General features: G+C 40.0%; 2 protein-coding genes across 6 annotated transcripts in view; one reads left to right on the top strand and one right to left on the bottom strand.

The window, feature by feature from the left end:
- Positions 1-6,050: 6,050 nt before the first annotated feature.
- EXOSC8 (exosome component 8) lies at positions 6,051-15,587 on the bottom strand. The gene is made up of 11 exons (XM_017818591.1): positions 15,494-15,587; positions 13,752-13,788; positions 13,083-13,146; positions 11,920-11,993; positions 11,330-11,375; positions 10,257-10,362; positions 10,124-10,169; positions 9,781-9,877; positions 9,082-9,202; positions 6,709-6,815; positions 6,051-6,258 (listed from the first exon to the last, which is right to left on the bottom strand). Exons 1-11 carry the CDS (start codon positions 15,508-15,510, stop codon positions 6,143-6,145), a joined length of 831 nt encoding a protein of 276 aa, XP_017674080.1. The 5' UTR covers positions 15,511-15,587; the 3' UTR covers positions 6,051-6,142.
- Positions 14,759-19,655, top strand: part of ALG5 (ALG5, dolichyl-phosphate beta-glucosyltransferase) — a 22,691-nt gene continuing 17,794 nt past the window's right edge. For 3 of the 5 annotated variants that reach the window (XR_001875423.1, XR_001875425.1, XR_001875424.1), the window contains exons 1-2: positions 15,678-15,829; positions 16,898-17,067. The gene's annotated coding sequence lies outside the window, so the exon portion shown is untranslated. Of the gene's footprint in view, positions 15,201-15,677; positions 15,830-16,073; positions 16,129-16,897; positions 17,068-19,655 lie in introns of those variants that run through there. The other 2 variants (XR_001875426.1, XR_001875427.1) reach the window with 2 other exon arrangements.

The raw sequence follows: 19,655 nt of genomic DNA, 5'->3' as shown, positions 1-19,655 counted from the left end.
AAAAAAACAGCTCAAGCTTTTCTATTGATACACTTTGGCTACTGCATCCACAACAAATACAGTGGTACATGCTACATTTAAGCAGAAGGAGTTACACAGTAGCTTTTAAAGATGCAGTATTATCCTCTGATTCTTAAATAATTGCTTCATAGTTGATCCAAATTTGGCAAATGGCAGTTTAACTATCTGATGAAATTTAGATAAGTCCCATGATGATTGAAATAGTACATGTTCTTTGTTGACTCCATTGTTTTCAACTTTTAAGTTTTTAACACTATGCTATTGTGCAGGCAGTGCATATATAGTATTTGTTTAACAGTTTAGGACAAAAACATTAAGTAGGTTAAAGTAGTCACTAAGAAATTGTTGTAAAAAAAGATGTTCTCTTTAACAGTAGCCCCTTTGGTTTGAAAAACACATCAAATCTTTGGCCCTTAAATCTTCTACAGGTAATTGATATACTTGGACACAATAAGAATGATTATTTCTTATGTTTCTGTAGAGACCTGTTTACTGTACTGCCCTGCACAGATCTTTGGAGCCAGTTGGCCAGACCACTTACAGCAAATTTAAATTGCTTATTTAAAATGCTTGGAATAAGAGAAAAAGCTATTTCCATAGAGATACCAGGAGGAAATTATATTCCTAGCTCAGAACAAAGTAGTTAATTTTCTGGAACAGTCTAAAAATGCTGACATTTGAATTCAAAAGATTAATGCTAAAATAAAATCTTCTATTTTCAGGATTTGCCTAAGCTTTTATTGTAAATCATTCTTTATACTCTAATTATGATTATACTGTACAAAACAGTACAGTAGAATCACTCAGGGGTTACACATAGAATGCCTAAAAGCTGAGCTCAGCATGCCCAGCTAGATATGATGATAAGTTAAAAGAGCTTCTGGTAATGTAAATAAAAGCTCATGTAAGATAGGGAGTTTAGAAGGTCTGTAAATGCTTTCTTTCCACTAAGCATACATACAAACATGAGCAGAATATTGCTTTTTATGTCAGAGTTGCATTTAAAAGCAGAACAAGGACTGTTTGTGGAACTGGGTGGAGTTCCAGGATCTTGAAGTTACAGTTACAGGCACAGAATTGCAGCTACAGTGTTCCACGTTTCACCATGCTTCAAGAAGTTATTACTAGTAAAAGAACAGCTGTAGCTTTGCCACTTCTACCTCCCACTCCTGTATGCACTCCAGAAACATGGGAAAGGGAGGCACAGGAGGCAATTATGCCAGAGTAGAGCTCTTCTATAGATCTAAATGCTTGTATTTGTATGATTCCACATTGAAGCACATCCTTTCAAGCTAGCTCTGCCACTCATATACACCAAGAATATTTGGCTGAAATCAGAGCAATTAAACCTGGGGTAAGGGAGAGGAATCAAGGCCATCTCACTATCTATTAAAATCCAGTGGAATATTCTGAAAGATTAAATAATATGCAAGGCTTTTGAAGGCTAACATTTACATTTTCAGTATCAGTACAATATCTACTGTTTTAATTAGAATAATTAAAATGTATTTTTCTGTGGACATATCTCACTATAATTTCATGCAGGTTTTTTTTCAGAACATAAGACTTTTTCCCAAACAGCAGCAATTGTAAACTTATTGATTTTAAAGGAATTAAAAAACAAACCAAAAAAGAAACCTCTAGGGAGTACGTCATTATCAATGTTATGTTCATCCTAGAACAGTGGGAAACTCAGCAGTTTGATTGAATCATGCCTTTTGTTTTTAATCAACAGCTTCCAGGCGGTTCACTTATTTTTAACCCACTCCAGCAGCAGCTATCACAGTTTTCTCCACAGCAACAACCTCAGCAGCCTACAACCTGTAGTCCTCAGCAACAGGGAGAACAGCTGTGTGCTAACAGCCCTCATTCTGGGGTGCATGGATGAAACAGTTTGTCCTATTCTCCCCACCTTCACAAGTAAACAAGCCTTTACCCAACAGATCTGTAGCAGAGGGGGAGGAAAGTCTTCCTCCTAAATCTTCTCAAACAGCAAAGACTGCAGTGGCTCTGTTGCTATGGCTGGAACTGAGTTATACTTCTTTATTTGTATCCTGTGTAGAAGAGCTGTAACAAAACCACTGTCTAGAGCATTGTCTTACTCTATCATGAAGAGAGCCAGCCTACTGTATGTGTAAAATCAGCTTAGTGTTAATGTTTATCATAACTAGCAGAAACATCAGATGAACAGAGAAAAAAATGCTGTCACGATTATTACAGAGTTAACTAAAACTTCTTACACTGCTGTGAGCTGGCTTACAATCCTCACTGCTGTAGTTCAACAGAATTTTCTTTGCACCAGAGGAAGTATCAGTTGGCTTTAAAGCTGTAATCTTAAGACATTTGCACTACTCTTGCCTGTAATTGGTGTTAAAGGCTTTAAGCATTGAAAAAGTCTAAAGTCTTGATCGAGACCTAGTCTCAAAATGACAAATTTTGAGTGGTTAGTTCTACCTGCACTTAAAAATCTTTACCAACACTGATGCAGCAGTTTGGGAAAACTAGCTGCTCTGCTTTTGTGTTTGTCTTCCCAGACATGCAAGACTTTTGCTTACCAAATAGTCTCTACTGGATACTGAAGTTTGTCATAATAATTTCACTTTTGCTACTGTAGACTGCTCATAAACAAGATGCCTGTCTCAAATATTTTATGGTGTATAGTCTCCTGTGTCACAAGCCTTGTTCTGGAATGTGGAACAGTTTAATGGGAAATTTTCAGATTTGTTCACAGCATCCAAATGTCTGAATGTCAGTTACTAGTTAAATTACTGAAAAAAAATCATGCTAGCTCATACTCTTGGGTTTTACAGTCTAGACATTGAACATCAAGGGCATTTACAAAAAGGCTGATGTAAGCTTAGTCTTTCTTGTGGTAGAAAGTTCTTGTGGAGGAAATCAATCTCTGCATTGGTTAAATTGCCCTAAGGAATTTCCCTCTTTCTGTGCATTCTAGAGGAAGACTAGGGGGTCGTTACCTAAAATGAGCTATTATGAACAGTAGATCCCTTATCTTTCATAAGGACAAGAACATATGTACTCACGGCGCTTAGTGGAAACAAACCATAAAGACCAACAATTTTCTTGGCTACCAACAGAATAGATGCATTCTCATCTCATTCTTAGGGTTTTCTCCATATGGTTCTATGATTCTGCAAGTCTCAGCCATCAGTCTTAGAGGTGATGATGTCTTCTTAACATGCAATCTTGTGGTCTGGTTTTCTTAGATCTTAGTGGCATTATATCATATGGTTACGCTAAAGAAGCATCACAGCTCCTGGAATGCACCAGGCTCTTTATCTGACTGATAAGCCATGCAGTTTGCTTGGATTGTGAATATAATGCTTTATTTCCCTATGTTATAAAACAATGCATAATTTAAGTTCTAGAAGAGGTCATAATTCAGCACCCTTTGACTTCAGGAGATACTGTCAGATTCCACTTACTCTATTTGTGTGATTACTTGAGAACTACTCTATTCTGAAAATATAATTTTAAAAGCGGAGTTTGTATTTTTTATGAAATTAAGGAGTGTGTGGCACAATACGAACATGGGAAAGTAAAGTGTCAGGCTTTGCATACTTTGATTGATTAGGACCTTTGCACATGGATGGTTTCAGGGTCACCTGAAGACTCTGGGGCTGGGAGTGGGACAGGAAACAGTCATAAGATTACAACCATAAAGTCTAGTCTCTGCTAGACTACAGGGAAGTTGACAACTACATGGGACTTCTGCAGGGTAACAGGTGCAGTACCATTTCTGCCAAAACAAAGCTGTTTGGGGGCATTCAACATCTGTTCTATTTGTAGTGACTGCATTATAGCCTGTATCTACATGCACTGGACGACACAGCATTAAATATTTTTAAACAACACTTCCAAAGTTTGCCTTCACACTGGCTTTGTTTGCTTATTCATTAATACCAAAGTTTGGTAATAAGGATCAAGCTTTTCATTTTTGCTAGGGGTCTGACCAAGGTCCATCCACTCAAGATCAGGCATTATCTGCCCAACAAGCTGTTGTAATTAACCTGACTGGAGTAGGGAATTTTATGCAACCTCAAGCCACAGGTATGTGCTTGCTGAGCCTCCTTTTGTAGTTAAGTGTGTATATTGATAAATTCACACTGAAGTGGAGTTTGGTCTTAAAGAAGTCATATGTTAGATCAGAACAATTTATTGATTATTATCAGCATGTGAGTTACACAAGAAATACTTGACTTTTAACATATGCACTTCTCTGTTTTGTTTGGCAGTTAAGTGCAGTCAATTGATTGTATCACATGAAAATAAGCTATACTTAATACAAAAAGAAAATGATGGGAACTTCCATGCCAGACTTCATTGAGGAGTATTTCTTTAACTCTGTGCTTAACATCTAGTGTGAGAAACCTATTTGTGTCTCCACAAGCACTTCATAATCTAGTTATGTTCTGAGTACGTATATCATGTATACCTTACTCTGCACTGTTTTCAATCTGACTCTGAAACTAATTCTACTGATCCCCCTTTCCTGTTACACTGTATTCCTATGTCTTCCTTCCTCAGCCCTGACAAACTCAACCTGACCTCTTTGACCTGCCTGCCTTTCTGTTCTCCTTTCTCAGTGTTGTCTCAGCTTGGCTCTGCCGTGAACAGACCTGGGCAAAGCCTTCCTCAGCAGAGATTCCAGCTCTCTTCGGCTTTGCAAGAGCAACAAGCTTTGCAGCAGCAGCAGCAACAGATACAAGCAATCCAGCAACCTCACTCTGACAGAGTTTTAAAAAAAAACAACAAAACAAACAAAAACAAACAAACAAACAAACAAACGCAATTCTTGGCTCCAAAATCAAAAATCTTGCCCTTTTGACTTCTTTAACTAATGTCACTATGGTCTCACAAATTACAAAAAACCTTGAATTTGGCAAACTATTATGCAAGATTTATAATCTGTGGTTCTCTCAGCTTGGAGCACTGAATTTATTTTTATTCATTTAAGCCATCCACCTTCCTGATTTGCAAACATTCAAGGGGTGCTTGTGGCACTTATCTAAATCAGGTCTGGCAGGTGCCAATAGACTTTAAAATGGTATGAATGTAAGCACCTGCAAGTTCAAATGTAGCACTGCTACAATCAGTACATGGAAGCAACAGCTCTGCAAAGCATTCCTTTTACCATTCTGTCATCCAGATGCTTTATGAAAATATTTTAATATTTTTTCAGCACACAGTCTCCTCTTTGTAATATATAAAGAAAATACATATGATGCATACACTGAGAAGGTATTATGTTAAAAATGCACTGTGTAACCCAAACATTCACAGAAGTTGCTGAGTTACTGCAGTTACTGCAATGAAGAGAAAGGGCAAAAAAACCAAACAGGGCACATACACATATAAAATGTTAGCTGTACCCTCTGCAGACTTCTGTGTCCTGCTTGACTGTACCCACTGCCCCAGTACATGGTGTGTTCCTTTTGTCAACCTGGTGCTTCCTCATTTTTCTACTTTCCCCCTCCCCCCCACCTTCCTCTCATTCTTCCTGACATGAAAGCTTTATAGTCAACACCAGCAAGCTTTTTCTCCCCCTTCTCCTTCATGGTAGCAGTTTTGATTCTTGCAGCATCAAATGGCCATGGCAGCAGCAGCAGCACAAGCAGCTCACCTGCATCATCAACAGCATTCAGGCAGCCACTCAGAAAGTAAGAGAGGCACACCGGCCCCTCCAAAATTATGAGATTTGCCTCCCCCCCCAAAAATTGATTCAACAGGGATTTTTTTCAGATTAATAAGGAGAAAACTTAAATTTGTGGGTTTTATTACTGGTGGGAAAATTAAGGTTTGACATTACTCTAAAAAAAAGAACTGATTTTGGAAGCCAACCCTACAGAACCTAGAAATTTCATCTATAAAGCAGCTAGGATCTGGTTTCCTTAAGTTACTTAAATTTTTTAACAGAATGTTTTATCTTGTATTTTTTACCACTCAGCAGCATTATACAGAGAATAAGGGTGAAAACCGTTTTAGAAAAAATGATCCTTGTAAAGGTAGTATTGGTATTTGTTTATTTAGTATAAAAGGTTTGTGAACACTGTAACAAATACAATTTTTACAAATCCACTTTTTAAAAGATCTCTCCTTTTGTTCACTTGGACATTATACTTTTTATTACTTTGTCAATCAGCTTCTTTACTTCTTTATGTCTTGTAATTGCTCTGGTGATACAGTCCTGAAGCTTGGCTCCTGTAAGAGGACTTCCACCTAAAAATTAAAGGGAACAATTTGATTTTCTACTTATACCAGTTATGTATCTCTAAATGTGATTTCCAAATAAGAGTATTAATATAGTAATTCTCATGACCAATACACCTTTCACCTGGGGATCATGCAGCTTTCCCAGCTCTAGCCTCAGGCAAAGATAATGGAAAAAAACTAGAGCTGTAACAGAAGACATGCTTAAAATCTGTCCTCTGCTGTACGTAAGTCAAGCTGTGACTTCTTTTTGAACTTCAGTCATGCCACCATCTCAAAAACTAATTTCAAGGGGAAGTAATTTAATAAGTATTTGAGCAGACACTCTGTTACTGTAAAGCACCCCCAAATCTTACAAAACAAAGCAGATACATAGTCTTTTCTTGACCTAAACGTTATCATCTCCATAGGTTTAATAATAAACCTATATGTAATATACTGTAATAAATTTGGAAGTACCTGGTTTATGGACAGAACATAGTCTCCCTTCTTCATCAGTGACAATGGTTACTGTTCCAGTTGCTAAATCTTCCTCTTCAGCAGTTGGATCAACAATGAGTAATGTGCTTGTGAAAGAAAAACACGTGCAGACATGTTTGTACATATTGCTCCATTAACATGATTGCAAAATACAGGTAACATTAATTTTTACTGTAGTCTTACAAAATACTTGTAGATGGATTTAGTGCCCAGGCTGTTTTCTTACCAAAGCACGCTGATTTAAAAAAAATTTAAAAGTCAAAAAATACGGGAGATTCCACATAATCAAGTGTATATGTGTACTGAAAATACAGCTTTGTGCCTAAAGTTTCCTAGATTTGTGACATCCGTGTATTGCAGGAAAATGCCACTAAGCTGCCATTTGAAGGATGCAGTCACTCATTGTGTAGTTACACAAAGACTGGTATGGGGTGTAGACTGCACTAATCTCTACCAGTCACCTTAATACAAAACTCATTTCCAATGGTAAGTTCACCAAAGTAGTTCTCAGTCTCTTGTCAGAGAACTCTAACATCACTCAGCCTGGGAATAGTTAAAAAATGGATTTACAGGGTGTTTGACTGTCCTTAAAGCATACAAAATAAACTGTCATACATCACATGATGCATATCTTTGAGAGATTAAATACTGTTATTTTTGAACCATTTAAGTTAAAAATGGAACAAAATCAATGGAAAAAAAAGAGGATCTAAACTATAAGCTAACTTTGTTCAACAAGAAAAACTTGAACTTAAAGCTGAACTTTAAAACCTCACCAATATTTCAGATTGCCATTTAATAGCAATAGTAACAAAAACATAGCTACCCTGTACAAAAGTGCTGCTTTTTAAAAGTCTAACACTGTGACACATCAGCCCTTTGTGTGATGCAGGGACACATGAAGAGTTAAAAGATCATTTATTTTTTATGTACAAGTCAACACCCCAGCAGCCAGCTGTGGAGCTGCACCACATTCTGCACCAGTGCTCCTCACCCATGGGCACACCACCCAGCAACCTACAAATCTTACTTATTCAAGGAGGGCTTTCACACAGAAGAAAAGTGCCTCTGAATGCCAGAGTATGTCAAGCATTTTATTTAGAGGGCTGTGTCAACAGCCCTCTAAATTTGTTAGAAAAACTAACAAATCAGAATTAAAACAAACAAACCAACCAACCACACAACATAAGCACATACCTCCTCGATATTTAGTTTTGGGAGCTAAAGGGAGACTTAAGTAGCTTGTTTGACGCAACAGTTGATTTCAGTGAAGAAAACAAAGCCTGAGAGATATGCATAGGAAGCTTTCTTACAAAGGTAATTTTTTTGTCTATATGTAAGTAAGTGTGATTTGTGTGTCTCTCCGGTATGTTACCCAAACTCTCTCAGTCTACATCAAATTTCAGAGCCATCAGAACTAGTATTAAAGCAATTAACACAGGCATTCTAAAGCACCAATAAAATCCTGTTCTGATTCATCTTGGTAATCACTTGGTCAACATTTGAGTTTATTGTTTTCCCCACCCTCTTACTTGAGTGAAAGGCCCTACTAATCACTTCCGTGAATACAGATTAATGTGTCATAAACTACCAATGTGTCTAAATAGATCTAAATCTTAAATAGTACAGTAAACACTGTCTTGTTTGTCATTTTCTACTTTCAAATGGATGCCACCAGAAATTACTGCATTTCTTATAAACAGCAGCAGAATATATCCTTAACATACTTGGACTAATGAAGAGCCAGTAAACAATTTCAGGTGAGGAATAAAATTATCAGATGTGATTATTCTGAAATCTCATAATTCAATTCTTTTCCTACATAAACAATGACTTAGGAGCGCTGGTCATACTTCACCTTAGGTAATTATGTGTCAGTTATCCAGAGGTTATGTTGTTCTAACTAGATTGTTACCTCTTACTTCCTCTGTTGACTATGTCCTTAGTATAAGTTGTTCCAAAAGTACTATCTTTTATATCAGTTGTTTACACAGGCTTCTAAAACATTAATTGCATTGGTAACATTGTTTCATCTCATGGATATTTCAAAAACCTAAAACAATACCTATCCCTGTACTTTTAAGCATATCTTTTAGGTTGGGAACCAGTTCAGCTTAAAGTCACAGGAAGAAGCTGTGTAGACTGTTTTGTTCTGCATATTCATTCACATCACAGAACTACAGGTCAGTTCAACAAGAGAGGCCTGGATATAAGATGAGTTAAACAGCACTGCCTGAGGCTGCACACTCATCACTAGAAGTGCAGAAGCATCACTGGTAGCATCCTCGGTCTTTCACTCAAACTTTTACAGACACAGTTGTTTCCATAAGTACAAAACAGTTATGAACTTACTCATCAAATATAGCAAATGATGTGGCAACTGGATGCTTTCTGATAGTCAAAGGACTCTTCTGTTTTAAATTCACTTCTGATAAACCAGTTTCTTCATTTATAATAACCGATGGCAATTGTACTGAAGAGATGAAAAAATTACAGTGGTCTAATATTAAACATTGTTGGGTTTAGCAGGCCTAAAGATGTCCAAGACTACCGAAATATTTAAGCTGTCCTTTTAACCCACCAAAAATCAATCAGAAAAGAGTTTTGGCTACATTAACAGTATTCTGTACAAAAAAAAAAATATCTCAATTTCAAGCAAAGTATTTAGCTTAGGACTACCTGTTCAAGGAAGTATTTGATTTTTCTCCTCAAGGTAACAGAAGCATTTACCCTTACACAGAAGCATTTTCTATTTCTAAAATGCCATGCAATTAAAATAGTTTGGAGTCATATTTAACAAAAAGTATTTTTCCCCCAAAAAGCCTACTGGACATATAAAAACCAGGAATATAGTCTCTCCAGGTGTTACACACCTATGGCACCCATACCATCATTTCCACTTTGTGTTTTAGTAATTTAGCATTCAAATGACAGGAAACAAACAGTCCTAACAAACTGTGAACCAGTTATCTATTAATCATGTTTCGAAATTAACGCATTTCTCCAAGCAACACTAATAAGAACATGTCCCTTACTCTAAGGAAGACTTACCATTTTTTAATGCTGCTAACAAAGCAAAGACACTGGCATCCAAAAGGTTTCCATCATAGTCCAGACATATGATATCACAGTATAACACCCAAGCAAGCTATCAAAAAAGGTTTGCACACGTGAGATATCACAGCAGCTAAGCAAATTGTGCAATAGGCAAGAAAATTCTACGCACATTGAATAGAGATACTTATTTCTATCGTGCAATTTTTTTTACACTTCAGATGTAAACCAAGCTATGAAGACTGAAAAGCAAAACAACAAAACAACCTATAACCCCAAATACCTTCTTTAACATCTCATCTTGTTAGTATTCCCCTCTTCATTTTGATATGCAGCTTACCTTGCCATTTGCAATACAGAGATCTTCTTTCACTATCATCTGTGAACTAAAATAACATGAGAGAATAAGCCAGGAAACAGAAAACTGTCTTGCAGAGTTGTCTGTGTTTTAAATGCACTATGATGGTTCTTACTTTTCAATCACATCTGCAATGAACTGGCTCGCTGCTTGAGCCTCTTCACCAGGTGGTCCGGAGCGAAACCTCTCTGAACAGAGGGATGGTAGTTCTACATTTGGTACTAGGTATCAGAAAAGCAGGCAATGGGATAACAAAAATAGATATAAGTCAACAATCACTCGTAATACCATTTTATGTACTTCAAATGCAAGGCAAGACCAAAAATTTTTCAATCAAGCCTCCCTACTCCTTTCAAAACTAAAGTTACGCATGAGTTGGTTTTAAAGAACTTGTAGTACTCTGTATTTAGAAACTATATATTTCATGGTAGAACACATAATCCTAACTATCATTTTCTGTTTATAATCCTGCTATGGCTATCATGACCCCATACAAACTCTTCTTTAAGTGTTAGGCACTCTTCAGTAGATCAAGAAACAGCAGTATTTTCATCCCACTGCCTGACTTGGCTGGTATGCTATCTGTTTTTCATCAGTCATTAAAAACAGAGGCTTTAGACTTGAAGCAAAAACATGCATAAACATTTCTGAAAAAACCCCAAGCTCTCTGAAAGTAACATACTTTGGAGATGCCTTGCAAAAGAGGGATTTGGTCTAACCTCTCAGTTCCGCAGAACTATTTTATTTCCAAAGAAACTTCAAACAGGAGCAGGGAGGTACCCCCAGGACTTTTACAGTTTCCCAAGAAATAAACAGGGTTTATTTCAGTGTTTTTAAGAGTTACATTTTTTGTCTACTGTCTTCAAAACAGAAGTTAACATGCCTTTGCACAACCTTGCATGCCATAATCTTTTATAGATTAACTACCTTCCCTCTCTTAATATACACACTTGCCCCTGCTGCAGGTCTGTTTCCAGCCTGGCCTGGAATCAGCAATAAAAAAGTAGTTTTACATGGAAAACTCACGAGCAGAGGGCATTCTAAAATTTCTGAGGTACCACTGCCTAGATGTCAATTTGGAAATATAATTTTACCAAATCTATTCTTTTAAGAAATCTTCCCAACATAATCTGTCATTACAGCCTCTTAACTGAGGCAATACAAGACCTGAGCAAGATCCACACTCACCAATATACCCTTTATTAGTAGAATCTGCTGCAGGTGCAGCAAGTTCCTGGAGAAACAAAAAAGACAAGATTTTCCAGCTATTCTATATACAACGAGTCATTTTCTTGAAAATTATCATTACAATGAGATTTACAAAAGCCATTTTTAATCAGTCCTTGTCTATAAATTTCCTATGGAAAAACCCAGTACAGGGGCATTCAGTGATTTGGCTCATAGTTCATGGCAGGCCAGCAGTAAAGTTGAGGCTACAAGGCACTTGATAGTCCAGCCAACTAATCCCCAGTGCACTTATTGATCAATATTCAGTAACTTTTCAATTATATAGCTTTTATCTAGAAATAACAAGGAGTTTATATTTGTATACATCTTTTCCCATACACGATGGGTACCACAAAAAATACATGTTCTCAGACTAAACAGGTAGGATTAGGTAATTAAATTCTATATTAACTTCCATGTCTGAAAATAACTCTAGTGAAATACTGTAATTGTGTCTGATTGGCACATTATTGTAACTCTGTGGGTGATTCATTCTAAACACCGATGCACAAATTCTGCTAACACATAAATTAAAATAAAACCAACCATACCGCTTTCACTCCACAAATCACCGTGGTATTTCCTAATTTCACCAGGGCAGAACCATCTGCAGTTGTAATTGAACCTGAAGAGAAAAAGTACTGTTCAATAAAATCTATTTTTCATTCAGAGAGCATTAATTAACATCCCCCTTCACAAAGTGTTAACTTTCCATCATTTTATACTAAACAGAGGATAAGCAACGTCTCAAATCCAGAGTGGGACAGAATCTCTATATTAAACCACCACACAAAATGGTTGAGGCTCGGACAGCTGGAGCTCATCTGGTTCAACATCCCTACTCAAGAAGGGCCACCTAGAGCTGGTTGCCCAGAACTGTACCCAGATGGCTTTTGATTATCTCCAAGGAAGGAGACTCCACAACTTCCCTGGCCAACCTGTGCCAGTGCTTCATCACTCTCACAGTAAAGAAGTGTTTCATCATGTTCAGAGGGAACATCCTGTGTTTCAGCTTGTGCCCATTGACTCATGTTCTGTTACTGGGCACTAATGAATAGAACTTGGCTTTGTCTTTCCCACACCCTCCCTTCAGGTATTTATATACATTGCCCACCATTGGACACAACACTCCAGGTGTGGCCTCACCAGTGCTGAGCAGAGAGCAGGATCACGTTCCTTAACTGCTGGCAATGCTGTGCCTAATGCAGCCCCGGACAACATTAGCTTCTTTGCAGCAAGGGCACATTGCTGGCTCATTTTGCCTCTGCTTGAGGCAGGTGCCCACCAAGCTCAGAACACAGCAGAAGCCAGGACTCAGTGTCCCTCCCAAGATGCTCAGGCATCAATTTTGTGCTGGTCAGTGTATGCCTTGTTGCTGCCTTCAGCATCTATAACATATGCTGCTGACCTTAGACAGAGACAAGATTCCACAACCACCTAAATTGTGCTGCACGTACCTGGACAGGAGCAGACCTGAGTAATTACACTGTGCACATTAGCCCAGGATCAGGACTGAAAACAATGTTAAAGTATATTACTGTGCCATGTGCTCTCTTTCATGCTTACTGAAATGGTAAACAAAAATCCTTTCTCTTCCTTGTTTCAAAGTAAGAACCAAGAAAACAGATTAGCAAGTCATTAAGGTCACTATTATAACCTGATATTAATAATACCTCCCCCATTATTATTATTATTATTCCAAATAAGCACTTGCCTATGTTGACAGTGGTTGCTCGGAATTCACCTAACTCCCTTCCATCAGGTCGACAGTTCTCTTTCTAAACAAAAATTACAAAGTTCAAATTAGAAAACACACTTTATTAAATAATACAGTAATATCTATGCTATAGAAGTTGATATAAAATAATATTCTCTTCTTTTTAGCAGAAATATACAGTCTCAAAAATGCTAGTAAAAACTTAGTCACACTCTAGTTGGTTTTTCATCAATTGATATGTAGTTTGTGGTTCTAGGCCTGCAAAAAAATCCCTGATTTTTAAAATTTATTATAATTTATTTAGAAAATATAACAATAAATTGATTGTCTCAAAGGTAAGTATTACAGGCTAGATTCAGAACATCATCCATGAATGAATACTCGTTGGTAACTTAAAATGAGAGTTTCCACCTGTCTGCACTGCTAAGGTTTTGTAGGCAATTCCCCTTCTCCATCCCCACCTAGTGGAGCTCTAAAGAGAGTGAACTAAAGCAAAACAACCCCCAAAAAAACCATAACATTCAAATACCACCAGGCAGAAACTGCACAGTACAAGACCCTTAGGTTAGAAATTGAACAATATTCCATCGCGTTAGATCTGAAGAACCACAAGAAAGAAAAAATTCATTACAGGCAATTTATACAGGCATCTCATGTTTTACTCACCAAAAACCTTCTGTAATATTCCAATGGTTCCACAGTTCTAAAACAAATAGAAAGAGACGTTCACATGCAAGCTCTTGAGTAGGCAAGAGATAGCAAAAAAAAAAAGATAAGCAAGCACTAACGCACAACAACAAATAACTGGAGAATCAAGATGCCTAGCAGTATGGCAAAGCAAATGCTAAGCAAAGCTGCTTAGCAATATGGTTATGGAAAGATGAGAAAACTCTGAACTGATCTGTTTTCCTACATTCCGCTTGAAAATGCTCCCTCCTTACAAGGAACCTGTCTGCACATATACCTAACAAAAACTACTAGCTTTCACCTCAATAATATCAGTTATAAATCGACAGAAGTCTTTACTGAACAGACGGCTGTAGAATGGTTTTCAAGAAACGCAGAAAGTATAATTTTATAACTGTGTCTGAAATATCTGTTAGTTCAAGGACCGCATTCAGATGTACAGAATGATATAAAACAATTTTAAATGCTACAATTTTTCTTAGAACCTTTGAGAAAATATAAAATTACAAAATATGCTTCATGCAGTGCTTCAGGTGAGAAATAATTAACGCTCATTACTAATTACATACTACTATCAGTGTTAGTGTATTAGTATTTTAAGCAAGGATCATTAATGCAAAAAACAACCCCATCTTTTTTTTATAAAAGTATTCTTAATACTTAAACAAAGCAGTCACAGTTTTGTTAATATAGTGCTTCTGAAGGAAAAATCAGAAAAAGATAAATGGGAAAAGCAAGTTTTCCAAATGCAAACTAACATAAAGAGATATCACAAACATAATGGCAAACATCAATTAGCTCCTGTTGGCTCCAAATATATTGGTCCTGTACTACTGGTTCTCTGAAGCCCAACAAAATGCCTGTTCTCTTCCAATTCATGTAAAAGCACTTGCTAAACATTGTTTTGCACACTTAAGACATAAATACAGAAGCAAGAACACTAGAACAGGCTGCCCAGAGAAGCTGTGGATGCTCCATCCGTGGAAGAGTTCAAGGTCGGGTTGGATAGGGCTCTGAGCAATCTGGTCTAGTGGCAGGTGTCCCTGCCCACGGCAGGGGGGTTGGAATCAGATGATCTTTGAAGATTCCCTCTGACCCAAACCATTCTATTATTCTAAAACGAGTAGTTATAAATGAGAAGCCACTGAATTCCCTACAGTTTTAAACTCCTTGTAATGCTGTCAGCTGTGTCAAGAGAGGTTTAGGGTGGATATGAGGAAAAGGTTTTTCACCCAGAGAGTGGTTAGGTGCTGGAAGACGTTTCCCAGGGAAGTGGCCACAGCACCAAGCCTGACAGAGTCCAAGAAGGTTTGGACAACGCTCTCAGGCACGTGGTGTGACTCTTAGGTGTCCTGTGTAGGGCCAGGACTTAGACTCGGTGATTCCTGTGGATCCAACTCGGGATACTCTGCGATTCTGTGACACCAGGTAGCTCCGGGCCACATTGAGCGTCGCACTTTGCCAGGCCTTTTCCCGGCTGGACACTCCTTGCTCGCTCAGCCCCCTCGCACACACCGGGGCCCCGCAGCCCCCTCAACACCGACCCCATCCCGGGGGGCCGCGCAGAGCCCGCTCCCCTCGCGCGCGCAGTGCCGCCGCGGTGGCGCGGAGGGTCCCCAGCGGCCCCGCGGGACCCGGGCGGCGCTGCCGCGATCCTCGCGCGCGGGCGGGACCCCGGAGCGGGACTTGGTGGGACCGCGGCCGCCAGGCCCTGCACTTACCTGAACGCGGCCGCCATGGCGGCACCGCCACCGCCCCGGATGTGGCGCCCCCTGGCGGTCGGCCCGCCCGGCAGGCTCTGCGGGCGGACCGGCCTTGGCGGCGGCGGTCGAGCCAGCGGCGCTGGCGGGGCACGGCCGCGAGGGGGCGTCGGCGGCTTCCGGCGGCAGCGGCGGGCGGTGCGGCCGCATCCGCCTCGCTGCTGCCGCGCGACCGGTCCCCGCGCGCCGCCGCGGGGGGCAATGGCGCCGCCGCTGTCTCTGCCCTTGTCCCTGTCCCTGTCCTTATCCCTGCCCGCGGCGGCGCTGGCGACCCTCGCCACCCTCCTGCTCGTCCTGGTGAGAGCTGCGCACCGCGGTCACGGCAGGCCCGGGGGGCTCCGTGGCGGGGGCGGTGCGCGGGGCCGCCCCGTGCCCGCCCCCGCGATGCGGAGCGGGGGCACTGCCCGCGGGTCGCGGCCCTGCCAGGGGCTCCCGGGGGGCTGCGGCGGGCCCGGGCAGGGCTGGCCCTGGAGCAGCAGGTGCCACCTGGAGCCGTGCGGGCAGCAGCCGGCGGGGCTGCGCTGGTGCGGGGGTTGGTGCCGGCAAGGCGTCCGGGGAGCTGCCGAGGGGATAAAGACGCCTTGGGAAATGTCCTGGTAACGCCCGTTCGCGGTAACAATTTGGGAAATCGCTGTGTCTCTGCGTGGCTGAAATACCCTGCAAGTTGCAGAAATTGGACACCCTGGAAGGTGGAATTCTGCTGCCTGTCCGCAGTGCCACGTATGCCTCCTGCCCGGGGAGGTGGTGGAATCCTCCTGTCCACATATGCCTCCTGTCCCTGGAGGTGTTTCCTGGACGTGGCACTCAGTGCCATGGTGTAGTTGACATGGTGGTGTTCAGTTGTAGGTTGGACTCGATGATCTCAGAGGTCTTTTCCAACCTAATTGATTCTGTGATTCTGTATGTGGTGTTACCAAATAAAGTGCTCCAAACCCCAAGTTCCATGGCTTTATTTTAGCTATTCGTAAGGTGATCAGAGCCTCTGTTTTGCAAGCACATGGCTGGCTGGTCATGAGCCAAGGCCTTGATTTCAGTGGCACAGGGTGGGATCAGGGGCCGCACCAGTTTGTGTGCTCGGGATTACCTGGGGAAGGGGCTGTGTGCGCTTGGACCACAACTTTGGAGGCATCTGCATGCTTTGCAGTCAAAAATAGTAACAAGCCCATGATGCTGACAGTGGTCAGACTAGGAGTAACCAAATGACATGAGAGGATTTTAGTCCTGTGGGATTCAATCAGTGGATCGAGTTCCACAGCATTGACCCACCTCATTGAAATACATTTGGTTGCCCTTTGTAGCACATTCAACAGCTAGGTCAACTTCTAATAGAATGCTCAACAACTTCTTATTTCTTTTTCATCATAGATTTGTGCAATAGCTTACGTAACTCCCAAAAAAATGCCAACCCTTCACCGACGCAAAGAAGAGAAATTCTTCGTAAGCGCTGAAGGCAGGAAAGAACCTGTACGAAGTATACATGATCCCCCTACAAGGGAACTCTGTTGTGATGCCTTCATATGATGACGAAGACTGGTGTAAGATTTTTCTTGTTTTGAGGAAAAGAAGAAAATCTATCTGTTGTTACTGTAATAATGCAGAGGTCAGCTATGTTTGGGGTAGATTCTGACAGGCCAGATTATGTATCAGATTTTGGACACAATTTCCAGAAAACAGTCCAATTACATTGAATTTCAAAATTAAGTCATTGTATAACTTGATTTCTGCTGCAAAAAATAGCATGGGGCACTTTAACTACGAGTCCTCTATTTTAATGAACCCCAGAAGAATGGTTGTTCATTGCTCCTGTAAATGCTGCAAGGCAAGAAGTAAAAAAAAAAGACTTTTAAAACTGATTTGAGAGCTTTCCACCCTTTAAACAGCAGCAGCTTCAGACGAGCAGAAAAAAGGATGATCTCACAGGTTTGTGTTTGACTTGGCCATAGATATGAGTACCTGATACTGAGTGAAGGCTTTCAGATGTGATAGAAATAATCAAACATGGTAGTACACAAGCTGTCAGCTTGCTTAAGTAGATAAAGTCAGTGCTGGTTTTCAAGGTCAGTCATGAAGAATGATTTCTTTTTCTTTTAACCTTGTGTAGAGAATTACAAATTTCAAAATGAAAAATCGGTTTTCCTCAGAAGAAATATTTTTATCATGTCTTTTATCATGTGCATGATTTTCTTCAGTGTTCTTTTTGCAGTCAGAAAGGACAGAACTTCGAGTTGCAGCTACTAAGCTTGTTTGCTGAAGGTAGTGTCGTACGAAAGAGTCGATTTGCTCAGCTTTGCTTTGTGGTTGTTTACAGCTTGCTTGTGCAAGTGCTTTTGGTGCTTTGCCTCTTATAATCTACTAACCTGATGTTACGACCCGCCCCAGGAAAAGGGGAAGGGGGATAACTCAGGTTTTTATCAATAATTCCCTTGGGGTGGATTAAAGTGAAACGACACTAAATAACCGGTGTCTGAAAACAAAGTTTATTTTAACAATCTTGTATCAACAAGCATGCTAACAGTTTGGGTGTTGTCATAAAACAATGCAGCACAGAGATAACCTTTTTTTGGGGGGGGGGAGAAACTGTTTAGGGGAGAGAAAAGCCAGGATGAGAGTAAGGGAAAAGAGAAGCTGAGAGTACAAAAGAAATGGACACGGTCACCGCGATGCTCGAGAGCGATGGTCTTGATTCCCAGGCGGTGGGGGAGAAGGAGGGAAGCCCCCATACTCCAAGAAGTTATGAGTTATATCTGTGGTTAGTGTCACGGGCCATGCCTCGAGCCTCCAACATCTCCTAGGTCTGTGCTGAGTTTTTTTGTGTCTCGCCTGGTTCCCGCCTTTCAAGATTAGCAGAGGGAGGGAGGGGCCTGATTGCTCATCAGATGTATCAACAGTCAAAAGCCTGCAAGCTCAGCTCTTGCCTTTTCCGGACTTCACACCTTCAGCACTGGAGGGAGGGAGGGGCTCGACTGCTCATCAGAGGTATCATGCAAGTCAAAAGCTTGCAAAAGTCTCCTAGAATGCATAAATCATTAACCATTTCAGTCTCTGACACCACCCCATGATTTATGCATTCAATAATTTCTCTTCTTTTGTTGTTCACTGTGAATCTTTGTGGGCGGTGCTTTTCGTATAGTGGACAGGAAGACAGAAGAGTGAAGGAAAGGAAGAGATTGCCCCAATGCACTGCAATTCTCCCCCCCTTCAAACAAAAAAAACCCCATAATAACATAGTAAGCTAATGTGCATTAGTTACTCTCTCCACCCCGTGAGTAGTCATAGGGGATGTAATAGGATCTCAATGGCTACAATCAAATTTCTTAACATTAATGAGGTTACAAACATACACACAAATATTTGAAATTATACATCAAAAAAAAAAAACAAACCACTGAGTTACTTGGGAGCTGGTAGAAGGCTTTTTTATGTTTTCTTTTAGGCCTAAATTTAGTTTTGTTTGTTAAATTTAACCAAATAGGAAATTCAATGCCTTTCAAGGCAGAAGGCTAATGTATATAATGCATATTTATATGACTCTAAATATGCATAAATACTTGTACTAACTCCCAGGTTATATTTGGTTGAGTTTCTCAATCGAGAGAGATATTTAAAAAGACAAAATGAACTTGACAAAAATCAAATTAACAGTACATCTTATACAATTTTACCAGTAAGTTGCTCATATAAAAGGAAAAACCACACAAACAAGTTAACAATTATTAACAACTTATTAATATAAGCAATTTTGGGAGTAGGGGAACACAAACACAATATTTGTGGTAGGTTTTTACATATTGCAAAATTATTAAGATCATAACATTTTTAAGGTAAAACACATGCAAACAACCAATGTGGCAAAACAACAACAACAGCATAACTCTTCAGTCTTGTTGCTACTTCATGTTCTCATGTTTCATGCAGTTTGATTTCATCTGCTGGCAGGTTCCTGCGGAAAAAAAAGAAATCTGGCCCACTATGGACCCATTATTAAAAAGAAGGAACTATCTATTTATCCAACTCCTTTTCTTATCTGGCATAATGTCACTAGGCAGTAATAATAGAGAAGTTTGGAACATGTTTTCTCCAAAAAACAAATAAACTCAGAGCATGCTGGAGTTCCTTTTTACTT

The sequence above is a fragment of the Lepidothrix coronata genome, unplaced genomic scaffold, assembly GCF_001604755.1.
Source record: "Lepidothrix coronata isolate B3197 unplaced genomic scaffold, Lepidothrix_coronata-1.0 Scaffold69, whole genome shotgun sequence".
Taxonomy (NCBI): domain Eukaryota; kingdom Metazoa; phylum Chordata; class Aves; order Passeriformes; family Pipridae; genus Lepidothrix; species Lepidothrix coronata.
This window is presented reverse-complemented; position numbering and strand designations above follow the sequence as displayed.

Coding starts and splice junctions, on each gene's coding strand:
- EXOSC8 (XM_017818591.1), bottom strand. Junction 11,994..13,082: donor AGCAACCACTGTCAACATAG/GCAAGTGCTTAT, acceptor TTTTCTCTTCAG/GTTCAATTACAACTGCAGAT. Junction 6,259..6,708: donor ATGTTCTGTCCATAAACCAG/GTACTTCCAAAT, acceptor TTTAATTTTTAG/GTGGAAGTCCTCTTACAGGA.